We start from the raw sequence: 18,263 nt of genomic DNA on the forward strand, positions 1-18,263 counted from the left end.
AACAGCCCTGCATCCCTCTCTGTTACCTCTTAACTAAAATTTGTGGAGCGCTGGGTGGCTCGTGGGAAGAAAATAAGGAGCTGAACTTCAGTTCTTAGATGACAGGTTTAATCTGGCTGTTTGAGGCAAATCTAGATCTGCACTGGCTTACAACCAATGTCAACCAAGAAATCACTGTTTAGCTCTTTAACCAAACAGGTTCTCTGAGGGAACCTCTTTTCTTTTCCTAAATCTTTTACTTTTGTTGGCAGGAATGAAGATCATAAAACAAATCTTTCAATTGCCTCTGCAGTCTCATTCAAGTCCACCGACAAAACTGTTCATGGAGATTGAACACCAGCAGTTTACGGAGACCAAATAGCAGTGGTTCCTCCCGAGCAGCTTCAATTCTGTTGATGTGGAAACCGTACCTGTTCTGGGAGTGAAAAAAGACAACTTCAGTCTTCAGGGCAACAATGCAGAACACTGCATTAACTTCAGATGAAAAACTAATCACTCCAAAATGGAATCATGGCTTAATTCCCCCAAGTATTGCTGTATTAGGTAGGTTATCTGCTTGCAGCCTAACCCTCTGATGACACAGTACTAATAATGGGGTCTCCGAGCTGTGGCAACACTATGGGTTGTGGCTGCCTTATGGGCACGTCTAATTATGATGTTCTGTGACAAGCCTATAAATACACACGCTCCCACAGGTGAAGACCTGATTGTAGTGAGCAGCGAGGGGGTCTGGCAGGTATTTGCTCTGTTCGCACACAGCGTAGCATTGCCTCCTTGAACTGGAGGGCTGTTTATAACTGCGAGAGCCTCGCAGGCCGATACCCCAGGGAGTTCAAGAGTATGGAAGCAAGTGAGATTTCATAATCGCATATAGATCAAACGTCAGCAGGAAAAGTGCCGAAGGGGAAAAGAGCAAATTTCTTCAAATGAAAAAGCCTACTGACAAAACCCAAAGACCACCTGAGCAAAGGAAAAAGGGGATTACATATTAGCAGACCAACTCTGGTGGGCTGATCATAGGTTTGAGAGAGGATGAAGATAATCACTCTTTCACAGGGCACTTAAGCAGGTGGTTATTTGAGGAGAAATAACTGTTTGAAGGATTTCTTGAAGAACAGGGAAGGTTGCTAGGCCTCTAGTTTGTTTTCAAGATTCTGTTCTTAAAGATCATTACATTATCGTAACACTTTAGGCTCATAAAACCGGTCAGTGCCCCTGCACGCCACCCGTGTGTGCCAGGTGACGAGGCTTTTCCTCACTCTTTCCTTCCCTAGCAATTCCAGCCCCCTGGTCTGCCTGTCCTGCCCACCTATACACCCTCAGTCTTGGCTTGCTCTGAGGAGCAACTTCACAGGAACAAAAAATAATAAATAAATGAGGAAAGCCTTTTCTGAAAGGACTAGAAAGGAAGGGAACCTGATGGCAGCCAAATGACCCCTGAACTCATGATGACGGCTGCTGTAGATGAAAAGTTGACCGAACACCAATCCTTGCAGCCTAAAAACAAAAAAATCGACAAAAAGCCTTCCACTATCCCATCTCCTTTACTGTTTGTTTTGTCAAAGGAGATGACAATCACTCACAACACTGAACTGAATAAGAAAATTATCAGCTGCCTCAGCCAACGCACTGTGGCGCACAGTTGTCAAACTCTTGCAAATTTTGTCATAAGTCTTAGAGCTAACATTTCTATGATTTCTAAAGAAGCCCAGAAAAGCTCCTTTCCATTATAAAGGGAAACCTCGGTTTTGACTTGCTACACCTCTGTGATGGGATGAAACAGAGGATGCTCTCTCCCACTGCTCCCAGCACAGGCTGGCTCAGGAGTGTGAGCAGGGATCTGGTGAAGTTAACTCACCCTGGAGAAGGCACAAAAAGAGGCCAAGAACAGAGGCCATGCTACAGAGGAAGAAAGAATATGCACTAGGGTAGTGATTGGCTTCAGGTCAGTGATTGGTTTGCTGGACATGAGCTGTTTAAACAGAGGCACTGGTGTGAGACAGGGCTGGGGAGCTGGGGGATGCCAGTGACAGGCACTGGGCTGCTTGGGGCAGACAGCGGAAACACACGTGCAGATCCACAAAGGTGCTGGGCAACAAAGGGCAAAGGGGCGCCATGAGGAAGAACCCGAGGGAGGGGAGGGTGAAGCGGTACCACGTACAGGAGCGTGCAGGCACGATGCCCGCAGAGGGGCGTCAGCTCCGTGCTGGTAACACGGTGAGGGCCAGGCCCCGAGGCAGGCCCAGCCCGAAGCAGCACCAGGGCAGCGCTCACTGCGGGCTGCTAGCCCCAGCACCGGCTCCCCGCTGCCCGCGGCCAGGCTCTGCCGGGCCGCACTGTCCGGCGGAGGCCCCAGGGCACGGCGATACCGGTGACAGCGCCGCTCCCCCCCCCGCGCCATCACCCCTCACAGGGCGCCGCCGAACTCGCTCGGCCTCCGCTTGCCACCTTATTCCCGTAGCTGAGTTACGCAGGCGGCGCAGCCGTACCTCCCAGAGGTACGTAGGTTGCGCTGGGGGAGAGGCCGCGCCGTTCGCGCAGGGCCCGCCTCGATTCCCGAAGCGGCTTTACGACAGCTGGCGGCCGGCGGGGGCGGGGCGCTACGGAGGCGGCGTAAGGAGGCCCCCGCCGCTCGCGTCCCTCCTCAGCCGTGGCGGGGAGGAGGGGCCGGCGCGGCGGGGAGCGCAGCGGCCGCGCCGCGATGTGGCAGAGGCCGGTGTGCGTGGGCCTGCTGGCCCTGGCGCTGGGCTACCTCTGCCTCCTGGGCCCCGAGCTGCCCCACTCGGCGCTGCGGCACCTCTCCGCCTCGCTGCTGGGGGGGCTGCGCCGCGCCCGCTCCCTCGAGGGCCGCATGGTGGCGGCCTGGCAGGCGGCCATCGTCCGCCCGGCCCGGGGATGGGCGCGCGTCGCCGTCGGGTAGGTGCCGGCCGCGCGCGCGGCGGGGCGGGGCGGGCAGCGGCGGGCCGGGCGCCCCTTCCTCCGGGCCGGGGCCGCGTCCCCCAGCTCCGCTCCCCGGCTGCGTGCGGATGTGGCAGGGCCTCGCCTGCCGGGTGGGGCTCTCCCGCCAGCGGCCGGCACCCTCGGCGCAGCCTCCCCGAGCTACGGCGAGGCTCAGAGCTGCGCCGTGGGTTGCCGGGGGTCGGGGTTGGTGCTGCCCGGCAGAGATCTGCGGAGAGGCCTCGGCTCCTTGGGCCGGGCAGCTGCCTGCGCTGCAGGCAAGCAGGAGGGGAGGCTCGTCGTGGGGCACGAGGTGGTGCCGTGCTGCGAAACCTCGTGACAACGCGTCTAGGCGCTCACTGAACTCCTGCCTCTTCGTTAAACCTCTCTGTTCATTTTCCGGGCCTGTAGTTTCCCAGGGAAGAGAAAAGGAGGCTGAGGGGAGACCTCATCACCTGCCACAGCTCCCTGGAAAGAGGGTGCAAGAACTGGGAATGAGTCTCTTTAACCAAGTAATAAGCGATAGGACAAGATGGAATGGCCTCAAGCTGCCCAGGGCAGGGTCAGGCTGGCTCTGAGGAAGGATTTCTGTGCAGAAGGGGCTGTTGGGCGTTGGAATGGGCTGCCCAGGGCAGGGGGGAGTCCCCATCCCTGGAGGGGTTGAAGAGTCGGGCTGACCCAGCGCTGACGGAACTGGTGGAGTTGGGAACGGTCAGGGGGAGGTTCATGGTTGGACTGGAGGAGCTTCAGGGTCTTTCCCAACTGAGATGATTCTGTGATTTCCTTGAGAGAGCTGGTGGCGAGTGTGGGCACCTGCCCGCTGCGTAGCTTAGTCAGAGGTGGACCTCAGCTGAGGGGATTAATGGTCCAGAAAACTCAGGTATTGGTGATTTAAGTGTACTGCGTCGTTCAGACCTGGTTGTCAAGCCTGTCTTCTGGAGACTTTATCCCCAGATGGCTTGCCTGTAAAAAAAATTTATATACAGAGTATGAGGGATTTGGATCTGCTGGCCTGTCCCCAGAGCAATTGGGGAGCATCGTCCAGCAATAAATAGGTACGAGAGACAAGTTTATAAAGCAGAGAAGTGAGCGAAGCCTTCCTGATAGGGGAGAACTAACCCAGAGATGCAAAGGAGAGAGATGAAGGAGGGAAGAGAGAGGAGAAGGCAAGAGACCTTGAAGACTCCCGTGCATGGACAGGGAAATCCAACACCCTTTCTCTTTTTAAACTGGAAAGAAGATGAGGGGAAAGTTCAGGAATATCACGTTGATCTTGAAAGCTGGTTTGAAGTCTGACCATTAATCTTGCCATTATATATAGAGCTTGACTCACTTTCTTTTAAATATAAGGACATGACAGGATAACTTGACTGCCACTAGAAGATTTGGCCTTAACATGTTGCAAGAAGTTCCATCCATCTCAATGGCTGGGTTGCTGATTCAGTGTTAGTTGGAGTCTGTCTTGCTCTTGCCTTACAGCTGATGCAGACTTTCTCCAGTGAATATATGACAAAATAGGTTTTCCAGTGCCTCATTTAGTTTTCTCTTTTGCCATGCCTTTGCTGAAAAAGAGTCTTGGTATCTTCAGTTTGTTCCTTGCTTTCTTCTTTGGTTTAAAGCGACATATATATAAATATATATACACACACCAGACTCAAAGTTCAACAGTAAAGGCAGTTCATTAGTAGCATACCCCTGCTGTTAAGGGAGTTTATTAAATGCATGAGGTGTGTTAGCAGAGGAATGCCAGGGAGGGAGAAGACAGTTGGAAGATTATTAGAAGTGTCTCACTTAAAAGAACTGTGACTTGGTTTATGTCCCCTTGCATCTTTAATGATTCGTTAAAATACAAAATTGCTGACCTTTTGCCACAGTGAGTTTGGGGCTAAAATGCTGCTTGAGCTTATTGTTTCCTTGGTTTTCTTCTCTCTGCTGTGTGAGGGGATTTTTCTCTCCGTAGCGTACGAGATGATGCACAATAAAGAGGATTTCTGAGCTGGTTACCTCGTGTACTGAAGAACCTCAGGGGATTTTAAATGTCCTTTATTTTGTACGATGCAGCCTTCATGTGTTGAGGCCCAAATCATTTGTGAAAGGTCACTGACAAGGAGGAATACTAAATGGCTGCCCGTTTCACACTGAGATGTAAGCAAGGCATTGGCATTTGGAGTGTCGTCTGGGTAGGCACAGAGTAAGTTAGAGATCCTGCAAGTTTTACAAATCTTGTGGATCCCTGTCAGGGAAGCTTGGGGCAGAGAAACAGAAACTGCACTTGACAGCAGTTCCAGAAGGTGCTTTAGTAATTGCTGGTATCATCTCAGTAAATATTTGGTATATATTGGTATTTCTCTGAAACTAGGGAGTAGAAGCAAGGGCTCGTAAACTTACTTTCTTCCTAGGGGCTTTGTTCCAGCCCAGAAACTTTCCTGTTCTCTCCCCTAAATTATACTGTGTTTAAATTGAGGTAGTTGATAAGAAATGGGACTGGAAGATTTCAGCCGCAGGTTAGACTTTACATAAAGTCTAGATCTGCTCAAATGGTTCTTAACACTTCCTCTCTATTGCAGGATTTTTCTCCTGCTTCCACTATTTGAGAGAAGGTGATGTGCTATTTCTGGAAATTTGGGATTGTCCTTTCAAAACTGCAGTTTTCAAATATTTCAACTAGCAAATTGCTCTCTTGGTTTCTAGAAGCAGAACCAGCCTACGTGTGGGGTGTTTGGGTGGGTGGTTTTGGTCATTATTCAAGTAGTTGAAACTCGGGAGGCTGATCTAGTAGACTTCGATACTTCTAGCTTTGTTTTTAACAGTTTTTTGAATTTTTGAATTGCATGTACATTTTAAATCCATCATATGTATTTTTTAAAAGCTTATTTAAGAATTAAAAATTAAAACTGCTATTCTTATTGTGCCTATTCCTTTTTGAGCAAGCCTAAGGCAGCAAAGGAGGTACAACATGTACTGCAACATAGGCAGCCACCTTTGGACCACACAGCTTTCTAACAGCAGAATGTTAGAAATCCCTCTGTCCTCTGCAGTGCTGGAGCACAATAAAAGCATGTCAAAAGCAGAACGCTTTAGTAGAGAATTTCAGGAAATTCATATGCCTCTGTGTTTTTTTTTCATTTGGTTGGTTGTTTTCCCCCTTAGCATGAGAGCTGCGAGCAGCAAGCATCGCTGGCTGGGAAGTGATCTCATCGTATTGTTTCTCAAGTGCCCTGAGGTACGCCTGGGTTTCCCAGTATGCATTTTCCTTCTCTCTTCCAGCGTCAACGCCTGTGTAGACGTGGTTCTGTCCGGTGTGAAGTTGTTAGAGGCGCTCGGTCTTGAACCTGGGGATGGGAAAAATCATGCGGTCTTGAACTCCAGACAGGACCTGAAAGAGGCGTTTGCTCACTTCATGGAAAAAGGGGCAGCTGCCGAGCGCTTCTTCAGCGACGCCGAGTCTTTCCATCACATTGCACAGACAGCCTCTGAGTACCCTGGTGCGCAGGTATGTCCTCCCCCTGAAGATCAGCTTTAAGAAGTATGTTACTTATTTTCTGCATCATTGTTGACTCTTGGTCTCTGTCTAGTGAGAGTGCAAATCGTTTAGGAAAGAAACTTATGGTATAGCTTGAGTGTGTTTGTAACTTCTCTGCACCTGCTGCAAGTAGTGGGGTTTTAAATGGTCTGTCCCCTGCTTACTTTCCCAAAACTGAAACGTCAAAGATGCCTCTAAGGATACTGTTATATGGGAGCCAGATGGGGCTGATGCTGTAAAAGAGGCTCTAACATCTTGTAATGAGGAGGGTAGTGAGGAAATAGATCCAAGCATTAGGAGTTGTAAACACTCCAGTCAGCTTCAGCTACTTAACACAGGATTTAAATTCTCTCTAGGAGTAATGAAAAGAAGTATTTTTTCTGAAGCCTCCCTTTCCAAAACCAAAGTTTTGTTGCTCTAATTTATAATGGGTCTTCAGAATCTAGATTAATACCTTGCTTGGCAGTGAGCTAATTTCTAGACTGCTTATTGCTGCTTCTGTGCAGTTCACCCGCTGCTTTTGAAAACGAGGAAGAACTCTAAATGCCTGTTTTTGGTCAAGACTCTCCTGTGTTGACTTATTTCTCACCATGTTTGCTACACTGGCCTTCTGCAATCACCTGATTATTAGCTGTATCCTTCTATAACCTGTTTTCTGTCACCTCTGAGTGCCTGCAACCCTCACGACAATCTATTTTTCGGTTTCAGAGCTCACAAGAGTTTTCTTACTTGAAAGTTTGACCTTTCTTACCTGAAGAAACTTTCACGCTTCCGCCCACTTCATGTGGGCACAGGTAGCAGGTTTAACCTTGACTTCAAACTGGAGCAAGTTTTTATATGACTGTTTGTCAGCTGTGCTAAAAAACCACGTTACCAACTGCCAGAGAGAAGTTGCACAGAAGTAGGGGCTGTTTGTGTTATGAATTAATTGATTTTTCAGGGCTGTTACCTGAAGGCGAATATTTAGATTTTAAAAAGTCAGAGAACACTGAGCTTGTTGAGATCTCAGAGAATTGTAAAATAGTTTTGCCTTCAGCCCTGATAAGCGTTATTAACTTCTGTACTGCCAGACCCTTTTCTAAAATGCTAAAATCTCTAGCCTGTACTGAAGACTAAGCATGTATAAAGCTTTTGAAGCAAGGGAATGCCCATACCTGCCTCTGTTTTACAGCTTTATGTAGGAGGAAATGCTGCTCTCATTGGTCAGAAGCTCGCCACCAATCCAGACCTGAAGGTATGCGTTCCAAAAATTTCTTGCTATTCGCTTCTCTTTAATGAAATTCACATAATTTCCCTGTAGATTTGGGGGATCTTGCAGTTATTTCTTAGATTATGGTGGAACATATGGTTGGCCTTACAAGTTGAAAAGCATAGCTGATTTTAAAAAATTTTATTAATATTTTTTTATATCAATTGTCTAGGTGATGCTTAAATGCACTGAAATGGTAGCAAATGACATGGCAGGGAAACCTTCATTTTTTCTTGTTTTCTAGATCCTCCTTTGTGGCCCAGTTGGTCCTAAACTCCATGAACTACTTGATGACAATGTGGTTGTGCCACCTGAATCCATGCAAGAAAGAGATGAATTCCATCTTATCTTGGAGTATCAAGCAGGTACCTTGCCAAAGGCTGAATGTTACATGGGAAGCCCAAGCATCACTAAGATATTCCTGGCTGTAAAGCTCTTGGTTTTTGAATCAGTTAATTCCAGAAGGACTGTGTAAATTATCAGTATTGGCAGCTGTCACTGGGCTAATCTGTAATTCCATGCACTTCAGGGAGCTGTGGTAGGTGAACAGACTTCTAAAAGTCTTCTGAAGCTTTCTCCCTTTGTGATGCAGTTACTGTAAATACTGACTCGTGCTGCCTAGCCATCCCTTTGGTTCTGTGTTCTTGTACGCTGTAGCCTATAGAAACCGAGTGGACTTTTCATTTTGTTGTAATGCATAGCCTAAGCGGACCTGATGGGTGTAATTATAAAGCTGTATGAATGCTAAAATAGGCAAGTAACGTTCTCTGAAAACAAAAAAAGGTACTATTTAACCACATGCAGATGAAATTCAGGGTAACCCTAAAGATGGCTAAACCAAATCTGCACCTATTTTCTTGCTGTTCTCAACTGGAATCATTTCACTCGTCCTGTCTCCAAATCTAGCTTCAGAGAGTTACATTGGTGTTACAGAAGAGGGAGTATTTGGCAAGGAGGGAAGGCAAGAACCACCTTAATTAAACTTTTTCTGCAGCAAAACTAATGTGGAGCAGCAGCCAAAGCATCCACTGTGATGGACTCCTGGCTGAAACAAGGTTACTGTAACTGACAAATGCCCTAGCGCGGTAGCCAATGGAAAATACACTAATTGTTAAGTAAATCTTAGTCTTCTTGCTCCTGGAAGCATCCCAGTTAGATATGTCAGTATATGATGTCTCCTTTTCTCAGCATCTTTGTTCTCGGGTGAGAACTGCCCTCCTGATGCAACTCTGGGAATCTTTGTTCTGGACAGAACTTTGTCATGAGACTTTTTTTAAGAGAAGGCAGCACTGACTGCTGTTGATGCTGGTTTAGTGGCTTTTCCACAAATGCCGGTCATATTCTCCATAGTGTAACCAGTATACAGTCTGGGAGAGCCAAGTGAAGAAGTCTGCAGGCTGGTTCTAAGGTGGAGATTCTGCCTATAATAGCCTCAACACTTCTTGTGGCTTTCTTTTCAAGCTGCCCTTTGTGACCTGTGTTTATTTATTCCATGTCTTTCTGTCCAGTTACCATAACTGGCACAGGAGCTGCCTGCTGCCTGAACAAAGATGCGTGTACAGATGGGGAGAGCTGGCAGAGGGCTGGCCAGTTGGACTGTGGCTTCTGTAATTTGTATCCTCTCTAGGCACGCTCTCGTTATGCTGTTTTCTCATAGCTCGGTGTCCTGGAGGTGGAGCCCCTTTAATTTGTGATCTTATCCAGGAATAAAATAGTTTGCACATACAGTACAGATGCAGCTCTGTTCTGCAGATCATTCCTGGGAGCTGTGCAGTCAGGAACAGTAAGAGCCATGAGAGATTTTTAGGGTGTATCCTCATAATAGTTGAGCTAACAGCTGGTGGCTGCCAGAAGGGGAAGGTCTCCCCTCTCTTTGCATAGCCTGGACGCTCCAAACGTTTGGCTTGAGCTGGCTGTGACACTCACCTAATTGCATGCTAAACTAATACAACTGATTAAAACATCACAAAGCTTGCAAAACCAAACAAGTATTGAATTTTCCTTCTGATCAGACAAGCATCTAAATGAGGCAGAGGGAGTGAACGAAGAGGATGAATGAGAAAAAGAGCAAGATTTCTCATCTGGCTGGCAGTAGCTGTTAATTGGGCACAGTCACATTGTGAAATTGTGCCTTTGGGTTCCAGCAGGAATCCAAAACAATCTCCAGATACACAGTTTGATTTGCTTCTCGTCTGAGTTAACTTGCTTCTATTTGTTTCACCCTAGGTGAAGAGTGGGGACAAGTGAGAGCACCCAATGCCAACCGCTTCATCTTCTCCCATGACCTGTCAAATGGCGCCTTAAATATGCTGGAAGTGTTTGTGTCCAGCTTGGATGAATTTCAGCCAGATCTTGTGGTACTTTCTGGACTTCACATGATGGAAGGCCAGAGCAAGGAGATGCGACAGAGACGGCTTATGGAGGTAAGATACTTGAATAGCAATGTCTCCTTAATTTCCGTTCCAGTAAAGGCTTCATGGCAAAGTCTTGGTTTCCCAGGTTTAAACTTGTAAATAGGCTGTGTCTTCAGATCTCCCACAAATCCTTTCAGTATTGCATACTAAAAGAAGAATGTGAACTGTAGGAATGGCAAAAGGCTAATCCTCTAACACTGATGTTTCATAGATTCAGTGGGTTGTCTAGGGAAAAAAAGGTATGGTCTGGTTGGCTGGCTGGAGTACCTTGACATGGTTCCGGGAGCTTATCTAGTGGCTAAATTACACTTTTTCTATCCCAGATACTAAGATAAACAAGGTTATAATCAAGACTTGCATTCTTTAAGCAGCACCTGTGTTATAATCTAAGAGGCAGCTTTCTCATCTGAGCCCAAAGGAGCTACACTAAGTTGTTTTTTTTTATTTGCAGGTCATTGCCTGTCTTACAGCTGAGTGCCCTTTCTGATGCAATGCACTAGGCTGCTTTTTTTTATTATTCTGTTCTAGGATCAGCTGTTCTACATCTGCTTCACATTTGTGAGGTTTCTGAATTAGTCCATTAGAGAAGTGCTGCGCTGGGTGCATATTAGGGTTAGATACAGTTTTCCTGCTCTGGGATTCTGAAAACTAAAGTTGTTTGTATTTCTTCCCCTTAGCAGTACATTCTGGCATTTGTCAGACATCTCATTTGGAATTGTGTTTAAATCCATACACAAGAAGAGTAAAGAGTGTATATCTCTGAGCCAAACCTCCTTTGTTCTTTATGAATATGTGTTTTAGGGTTGTTTTATTTTTCTGTACCCCTGTAGGCTGTGGCCTCCATCTCTGATATCCCTACCGACATTCCCATACATCTGGAGTTGGCCAGTATGACTGACCAAGATTTTATGAGCAACATTATACATCAGGTAATGAAAATGGAAGGACACACTCTTTCTTTTTCTTCAGTATCAGAATGCACAGACTGGTAGATGAATATGGAAGTGAAGACTTAAAATTAGAGCTATCCATTTGAAGATGAATTGAGAACATGGGTTTAATGTCTGCTGTTGCATCTGAACGCTTCTGTTTTCACTGCTGAGCTTAGCAGAGTCTCCTCTGTGCAGCAAATGAGAACTGTAACGACTTGTGGCTTAGCAGAGGACAGATTTGTTTTCTTTAGCTCAGAGCATTCCTTTCAGAAAGGTCTCTCTGGGAAGTTTCATTTAAGAGGTATCTTTCTGTGCCCTCAGACAGTTTTCAGCAAGGAGTAAAGATTTTTTGCAGATCTGAGTTTATTCAGCAACTGTATTCAGTAAAAATACTGTGCAACACAGTTGGCTCTGTGCTCCGATATGCAGATTCTTTGCAGTCAGGGGCGGGTGACCCAGGAGAATACTTACAACTCCACAGATGCAAGTAACTTTGGCTGGTTTGGATTTAGCAGGCTTGCGGATTTCTAGGAAAAAAAAAAAACGGATTTGAATTTGAGCTTAGTTTATAATTTTAAAAAAACCCTTGATTTCTTTGCAGAATTTCTTTCCTGCAGATCGTGATGGTTCCTTGTTTAGCTTGACACAGCTCTAATCTCAGTGTTCTGAGCGTTTCATGTGGATTTGATGTTTTCTTACTCTTTATTGTCAAAGTGTATGTCTAGAAAACTAATTGCGCAAAATAAGCATTCACCTTTTGGAGTGAAATGTTTTCTTGGCTAAGTAATTCTTGCAGACTTGTAGAATGGGGAAGCTCATGCAGTGACCTGGGGCTGCATCTCTCCAGGAAACTGGCTGCTCCCTTCTGCTGAGTGCACTGGCCACAGGGCCAGTAACACCGTACTGTAAGAACAGTACCCTGAATGAGGAAGACCAAAGTCTGATTCTCTCCCTGAAGGAAAAACTGTTGTTTCTGTGTTCCTGTTAGCAGGTCTTTCCCCTGGTGAACTCCATTGGGCTGAACGAGCAGGAGCTGCTGTTCCTCACGCAGTCTGCCTCTGGTCCCCATGCCGCCCTCGCTTCCTGGAGCGGAGTTCCCGACGTGGGTGTTGTCAGCGACATCCTCTTCTGGATCCTGAAGGAGCACGGGAAGACGGCGGAGCGGGCCTCTGACCTGACACGCGTCCACTTCCACACCCTGGCCTATCACATCCTGGTCACGGTGGATGGGTACTGGGGCAACCAGGTTGCGGCTGTGGCTGCCGGTGCTCGAGCGGCCGGGACTCAGGCCTGCGCGACCGAAACCATCGATACCAGCAAAGTCTTTCTTAAAGCTCCTTTGGAGTTTGTGACCTCCCAGATAGAGGCACCTTCCAAAATCTCTTTAAATCCAGACGAGCCAGTGGTGCACTGGCACAGAGAAGGCATCTCGTTCCACTTCACTCCTGTTCTGGTCTGTAAAGATCCTGTCCGGACCGTGGGACTTGGGGATGCTATTTCAGCTGAAGGACTGCTGTACTCAGAAGTATATCCTCAATAGCAAACTAAAACGCTCCTTTTTCTCCAGTACTGTACGGTGTCTGAAGAACCATGGATTAGGATTTCAGCCAGTGGTGGTATAGGAACAGAATCAGGGTGTGGTGTGTTTTCTGGGTATAACTGAAAAAGAGCCAAAGAATAATTCCAGGTATAAACTGTCAGATACATTCCAGTCACTTGGCAGTGACTCGAACGCTTCACGTTTGGGTGCAGACGTTTTAGTATTCAATGTGAAAGTTGGCTTTGCTTTGTCTTAAGCATGCGGGGAGAGAAACAAGTATTAATATCCCCGTTTGGGCTAGGTTTGCTGTTTGTAACTCTGAAGGGGTCTTGTCTGTTAGTGCTGGAAAGTTCAGCAGCCAGGAGAGCTTCCTGCCTGTGGATCCCAGGGAGAGCACCGCAGTGCTCGGCCCTGGCTTGTCTCTGATCAATTAAAAATAAAAGGCCCTTGCATTATCTCTTCTCAGCACATTGCTACGTGGCAAGAGCAAACCTTCCGCTTGCTTGGTGTGATGATGAAATCTTTTACTGATAAATTACCTCTCAGCCTCGGTGTCCCCCAGCATCGGAGGGAGCCGAGTCCCAAAATGTGATGCACATGGTACCTCCTCCTGAAATCACAGAGAAAACCTGACTCAAGGCTGCGTAAATTATTTTGGGTATCTGTTGTTTCTGTGTCTAGAGGTATTCAGCTGAGCCCTGGTAACCTGTGCTTAGTTTTGGGGCAACTAGAAAATAATCAGGGTTTATATTTGGGGAGGGAGGTAACCACAAAAACGTTACCTGTGTTCACTGTACACTAAATACCCCGAGTTCCAGCCAGGGGGGCTCACAGCTGGTGTTCTTTGCTAACAGCAGGTGCTTATATCTGTTATTTTACAGGAAAGCTGTTGAGTCCTGGAGACTAATTTTCTGTTTGAGAATGGTTGTGCAGTTTCCCTGCCCTCCATTCAGAAGGGCCAGTACATTAGGGAAGGTCCTTTTGGAGGCTCAAAAGCTGCCACAGCGTTTTCCAGGTAAGACTGAAGTGAGGAGGGCTTTTTAGGGTTTGATGCTGTTTTTTTTTCTTTTGTTTGACTAGGTCACTGATGGTTTCTGTTCTCTGGACAGCCTTTGAAATTAAAAAAGTGCAGTCATGTGTCCTTGTTAAATACTTGCTTATGGTTTTTCCCTCTTCATAGTAGCACATTATAGATTGCATAGCACCAGCATTTTTTTGTCTCTTTCCAGCATGGTTTTGTCTCTACTTCCAAGAAGTCCAAGTGTATTTGCACTGCTATCATGCATGTTTTTTTCAGTATAACTGGATTAAATGCAGTCAGCATGTCTCTGTGAGCCTGCGCTGTACCAGGATTTGTAGGAGGTTGCTTTAGGTCAGTCTTTGTGTCTGAATGGAAGGGAGAAGAGTCTGTGTCACTTAGGCTGGAGTGATCCGTTTCAGTAACGCTGTCATATGCTGTCAGTGATGTTCTGTTGGAAAATGCCATTGTGAATGCACTGGAAAGATAAAAATTGACAGCTGTTGTAACTTGTACTGACTTTACACACAATGCTGTCTATCACTGTATATTTAACTTTTGCTTTCTCTCTGAGCAGTCTTCTGTGTTGTAGTGGAGAAATGCAGTCAGTGCTGGGTCTTCCTGCAGCTTATCCCATCCCCATCTTCTGTTGAGTCTCAGCATTTTATCTCGGTGCAGGATGTTTTTAAGACTGGAAGTATTTCTATCCAGATTTTTTTTATTATTGTTGATAAATGGTAGTTTAGTCTTCCTACAGAAAAAATACATTTAAAAATTCTCCTTTCAGCTGTTTAAAAACTCTGAGGCCATTAGCAAGGTTATTTTGCAACTTCTGATCGTAACCTTCTGGCACACCACCCCTCGGACCACCAAAGGCCATGCGTCCTGCCAGCGGGAGAACTGATCCTTTGCTTACGCCTGGTCCTGTTTTCCTGACACCGGGCCAAGCTGTGTGGATGCTCGAGTTGGAAACAAAACAAAACTAAATACACACAAGCTGTCAGTGGCAACTGTCCTGCTGCTGTATTTCACTTCCCTCTTCCAAAAATGTTTGCAGGGATGCGAGGCTGATTGGACTGGCATTGCCTTATGGCCATGTAAAATCACATAACTGCACTAACAGAGCTTGTCCAAGAGTTAAGTTATGCTTGCATTTAACAGGAGTGTTACAGGCCTAAATTACCTCTTTTTTTTTTAATGCTACTTTGAATAAATAACTGCTGTAAACAAGTATGGAAAAGGGGGTTATTGTTTAGAATTCATCTGGGCCTAAAAGCTAAACGCTTAATTATTAACTCCTCCTTCCTGTTCTTTCTCACCAGGTAATGTTTCTTCTTTGGCCTGTTACCGGTGTGCTGTATGCCTGGCACCGTGACTCACTTCTCAAATGCCAGTAGCTGATGATGGCTAAACTGCTGCTCTAGCTATAGATCTGCTTTGAGCAGCCATACAGAGCTCACCTGGTCACCACGTTCACTTACCAAGGCTAATTCTTAACAAGCGTGACCTGTTAATCATAATTAGATATGCTGTTGGTATCCCTGATCAAGTTTTGAAACAATCTATATGGTAATAAAAACCTAAACTGAATGGTGGGACCCAGCAGCCTGCCTTCACTTCGTGCTTCATGTGCTGTGAGCATGATGTGCTTAACTTCCCTCTGCCTGCCTAACTTAGACAGGGTTGCTGAGGCTCTTGCAGTCCTTCTCGTGTGCGTATAGGCTGTCTTAACACCTCTGCACAGCTACAACAGTGACAACAAAGAAAAGCTGCTTTATCTTTACCAGACCTTGCTGAACAACAGAAATGGAAATAGCTAGTGGGGCCTTTTTGGCCTGTACAGGGGAAAAAAACCTACTGAAATTTCTGTTGATTGTGGGTTTTGTTTGGTTTGGTTGGGTTTTTTTTGTAAAATACAAAAGTCCTTGGTAGGTGAGAGATTTTTAGATTAATTTATTTCATGGATTATAAAAATCCAGATCTCTCTTCACCATGAAGAAAGAGAGAAGTCGCAGAAATACCACAGCTTCAAACCCAGGCTTGAAATGGCCTCGGCTTTCCCCTAATCCTGTCTCTGCAAATTCCGTTTCTTCTCGTGTGTTAGTCATACCTTGAAATCCAGGGATGGATGACTCAAACCTCAGCTAGCCTCGTACTCCTGAACGTTTCCACTGGAAATGTTTATTCACACGTAGTTTGCTGAAGAGGCAGTAGATGAGCTCATCACTGTGACAGTAAGCTGGTGGCTCACGAGATGATAAAACCTGTGCACATTGATACTTCCACTTCTGTGTGCCTGCAGCCAGTGCAGCCATGTTGGGTTTGGTTTTTTGGCTTGCCCTTGATCAAAAATGAGCAGTGCCTCATCTCTTCTGTGTACGCTGCCTACGGAAGGTGAAGCGGTGGGTTATCTGAGATAGTGAATCCCAGGCAGACATTGAAAGGGTATGTTCCTCTGCTGCTGTGCCCATGATGTGCGATGCCTACCTAGCTGGGCAAGACCCAATCTCAAATCCAGCTCCTTCCAGCTTAAAGGCTCTTCACTTTTCTTTTTTTCCTCTCCAGGGGAGTTTCTCAGCATTGCTAAGGATTTTCTTTACTCCTGTGTTTCTTGGTTATCTGCTGCTGTGATAGGAGATCCAGTTAAGTTGTTTTTTTTTTTTCCATGGGTTTCTTTTTACAGAACTGGTGCTGAAATTTTCTTCTCTAGCCTTTGAGCATTGCCTTTAGCAAAGACTCTTATCAGCTGCTTTGACCCACGTTAGATGTTGCTTCTCAGCTACTGGAATGCAAAGCCTGTACTCGGTCCATTTCCAAAGCCTGATGGAGAACCGTCAGCGTGTGTTTGTATTTTATGTATTTGCTATCAGTTCTCCTCTGCCCAAGTTCGTTTAAGACTAGTTAGTCTAAGGTAGGGGTTGCTTTTTGTAGCCCCCTCTGCAGTACGCCTCCCAACAAAGGTTAGAAATAAAAACCAGATTGTTTTTTAAACTGTGAAATCCATTGATGCTACTTATGGTTGGCTTTTTTGTTGTTGTGGTTCTGTAATGATGTACTGGATTATCAGGAACTGTGTGCCACAGGGTGACCTTTCCAACCACATCCTGTGAAAAAGGTTAAAATGAATACTTGGACAGTTTTTGCAAGAATTGTACAAGGCAACATAACTCTTTCCAGTTATCCTAAAAGTTGTTTAAATCTCTGTGCTATTGGGCACTTTTTTGGAGTTTGCAGCTTAGGGTGAAAACCGATGCTGTCATCAAGGAGGGAGCAGCTAAACTGTCTCTGCGTTGCTATCTGGCACTGGCTGCTGATACCCTTGCTTGGAGCAATCTGTTCTGAAGCAGCGCTGTCAAGTACTGTCACACAGTGTGCTGCCTTCCTATTTCTGGTGTAAGGAGACTCATCAAGTCTTTGAGAACATTTGGAAGAACAGTAGAAAAATGGAGGGGAGTAATGAATTTATATTTTTATGGCTTTAGTTGGATTGTTCCTATGTCCTGCATTAAATCAGTATTTGAATGTGAAAGTTTGTTTTAAGCCATATTAATTTTGCTCTTCTCTTGTACAATTAATGTTTTGGTAAAAGCATAGAGTTAAGTTTTAAACCTGTGATCATACCAAAGCGGTAGTCTCATGTTTAAAAAAAAATTCTATGTGTAGAGACTCATTGGTTAGAACCAGCTAGAACAGACGCCCCAACAAAGACGGTCTCGCATTCCTCATTCAAGCACTACTGAGGTACTAGAGAGAGAAATGAGAATATTAAATGTTGTCTTTGCTCTTTGTTTTTAAAGTTTGAGTGATAAGGGGCAAAGGAAACCTATTTGCAAGACTTTCTTTTGTGTAGCATATCCCTTGGCCTGCTCTCATCGCTCCTCTCTGCCTGAGCAATACTGGGTCTGATTAAACCCTTCACTAAAACTTGATCTTAGAGCCAGAAATTATTGTTCTCTTGTCTGTTCAGAGGTGTCAGACAAAGTTCTCTTCTGTAACAGATGGAGCAGTTTCTTGTACAGTATCTCAGGTGGATCCTAAGCGCCAACTAGGCTGAATTCTCAGGGAGTTACTGATCCAGACTCTTGTGGGAGGATGTTCTCTCAGCAAAGGAAAACAACAGTGCAGGTTGGAAATAGCGTGCGTGGCCGTTGCCTTCTGCGCCGGACCGTGGGAAAGGCCCCTGTTCCAAACAGGTCCCTGCACTCTGAAAGCTGAGCCTGGTACCAGCCTTGGCTGAGAAGATCTCATAGCAGCTGAAGAATACAAATGCTGGCAGCTAAGGGGGAATGATCTCATTAAAATGCAAGTGGGGAGAAAAAAAAAAAACCTGAAAACCTCCCCTGTGAATTTCTCAGGAAAGCTGCTCCTTAGTGCAGCCTGGGTAAAACTGGGTTCAAGTCTCACCTGTGTCTTTCATTAAAAACGACTGATTGCTTTGTGCAGCTTGGTTTGAGAGAGTGGTGAAGCTTTCCTTGTAGCAGAACTGTGTTTTCTATTATATAAAACAGTCTTGGCAGATAAACTACTTGTAATAGGTGCTCTTTTTTTTGTAGTGCATCTCTGTGTGGAGCTTATTATCTTAGTAAAGTTTGGTTTTCTTCATGCAGCACTGAGGCTTGTCTGTCTCTGTAGAAGAGGCTTCGCCAGCTG

General features: G+C 45.8%; 1 protein-coding gene across 7 annotated transcripts; it reads left to right on the forward strand.

Annotated features, from left to right (window-relative positions):
• The first annotated feature begins 2,599 nt into the window (after positions 1 to 2,599).
• On the forward strand, positions 2,600 to 18,219 carry ADPGK (ADP dependent glucokinase). 7 transcript variants are annotated; one of them, XR_012634496.1, is made up of 8 exons: positions 2,600 to 2,916; positions 6,205 to 6,430; positions 7,632 to 7,694; positions 7,954 to 8,074; positions 9,936 to 10,132; positions 10,954 to 11,052; positions 12,044 to 13,610; positions 14,936 to 18,219. XR_012634496.1 is itself a non-coding variant. In XM_074917617.1 (7 exons), exons 1-7 carry the CDS (start codon positions 2,702 to 2,704, stop codon positions 12,593 to 12,595), a joined length of 1,473 nt encoding a protein of 490 aa, XP_074773718.1. In that variant the 5' UTR covers positions 2,600 to 2,701; the 3' UTR covers positions 12,596 to 18,219. The 7 variants fall into 7 exon arrangements, 5 of the variants coding, with proteins under 5 accessions (XP_074773718.1, XP_074773719.1, XP_074773722.1 ...); XR_012634497.1 differs by having other exon boundaries at positions 12,044 to 12,742; positions 13,477 to 18,219; XM_074917617.1 differs by having other exon boundaries at positions 12,044 to 18,219.
• The last annotated feature ends 44 nt before the right edge of the window (positions 18,220 to 18,263 follow it).

This window comes from Athene noctua, chromosome 13, assembly GCF_965140245.1.
Source record: "Athene noctua chromosome 13, bAthNoc1.hap1.1, whole genome shotgun sequence".
Classification (NCBI taxonomy): domain Eukaryota; kingdom Metazoa; phylum Chordata; class Aves; order Strigiformes; family Strigidae; genus Athene; species Athene noctua.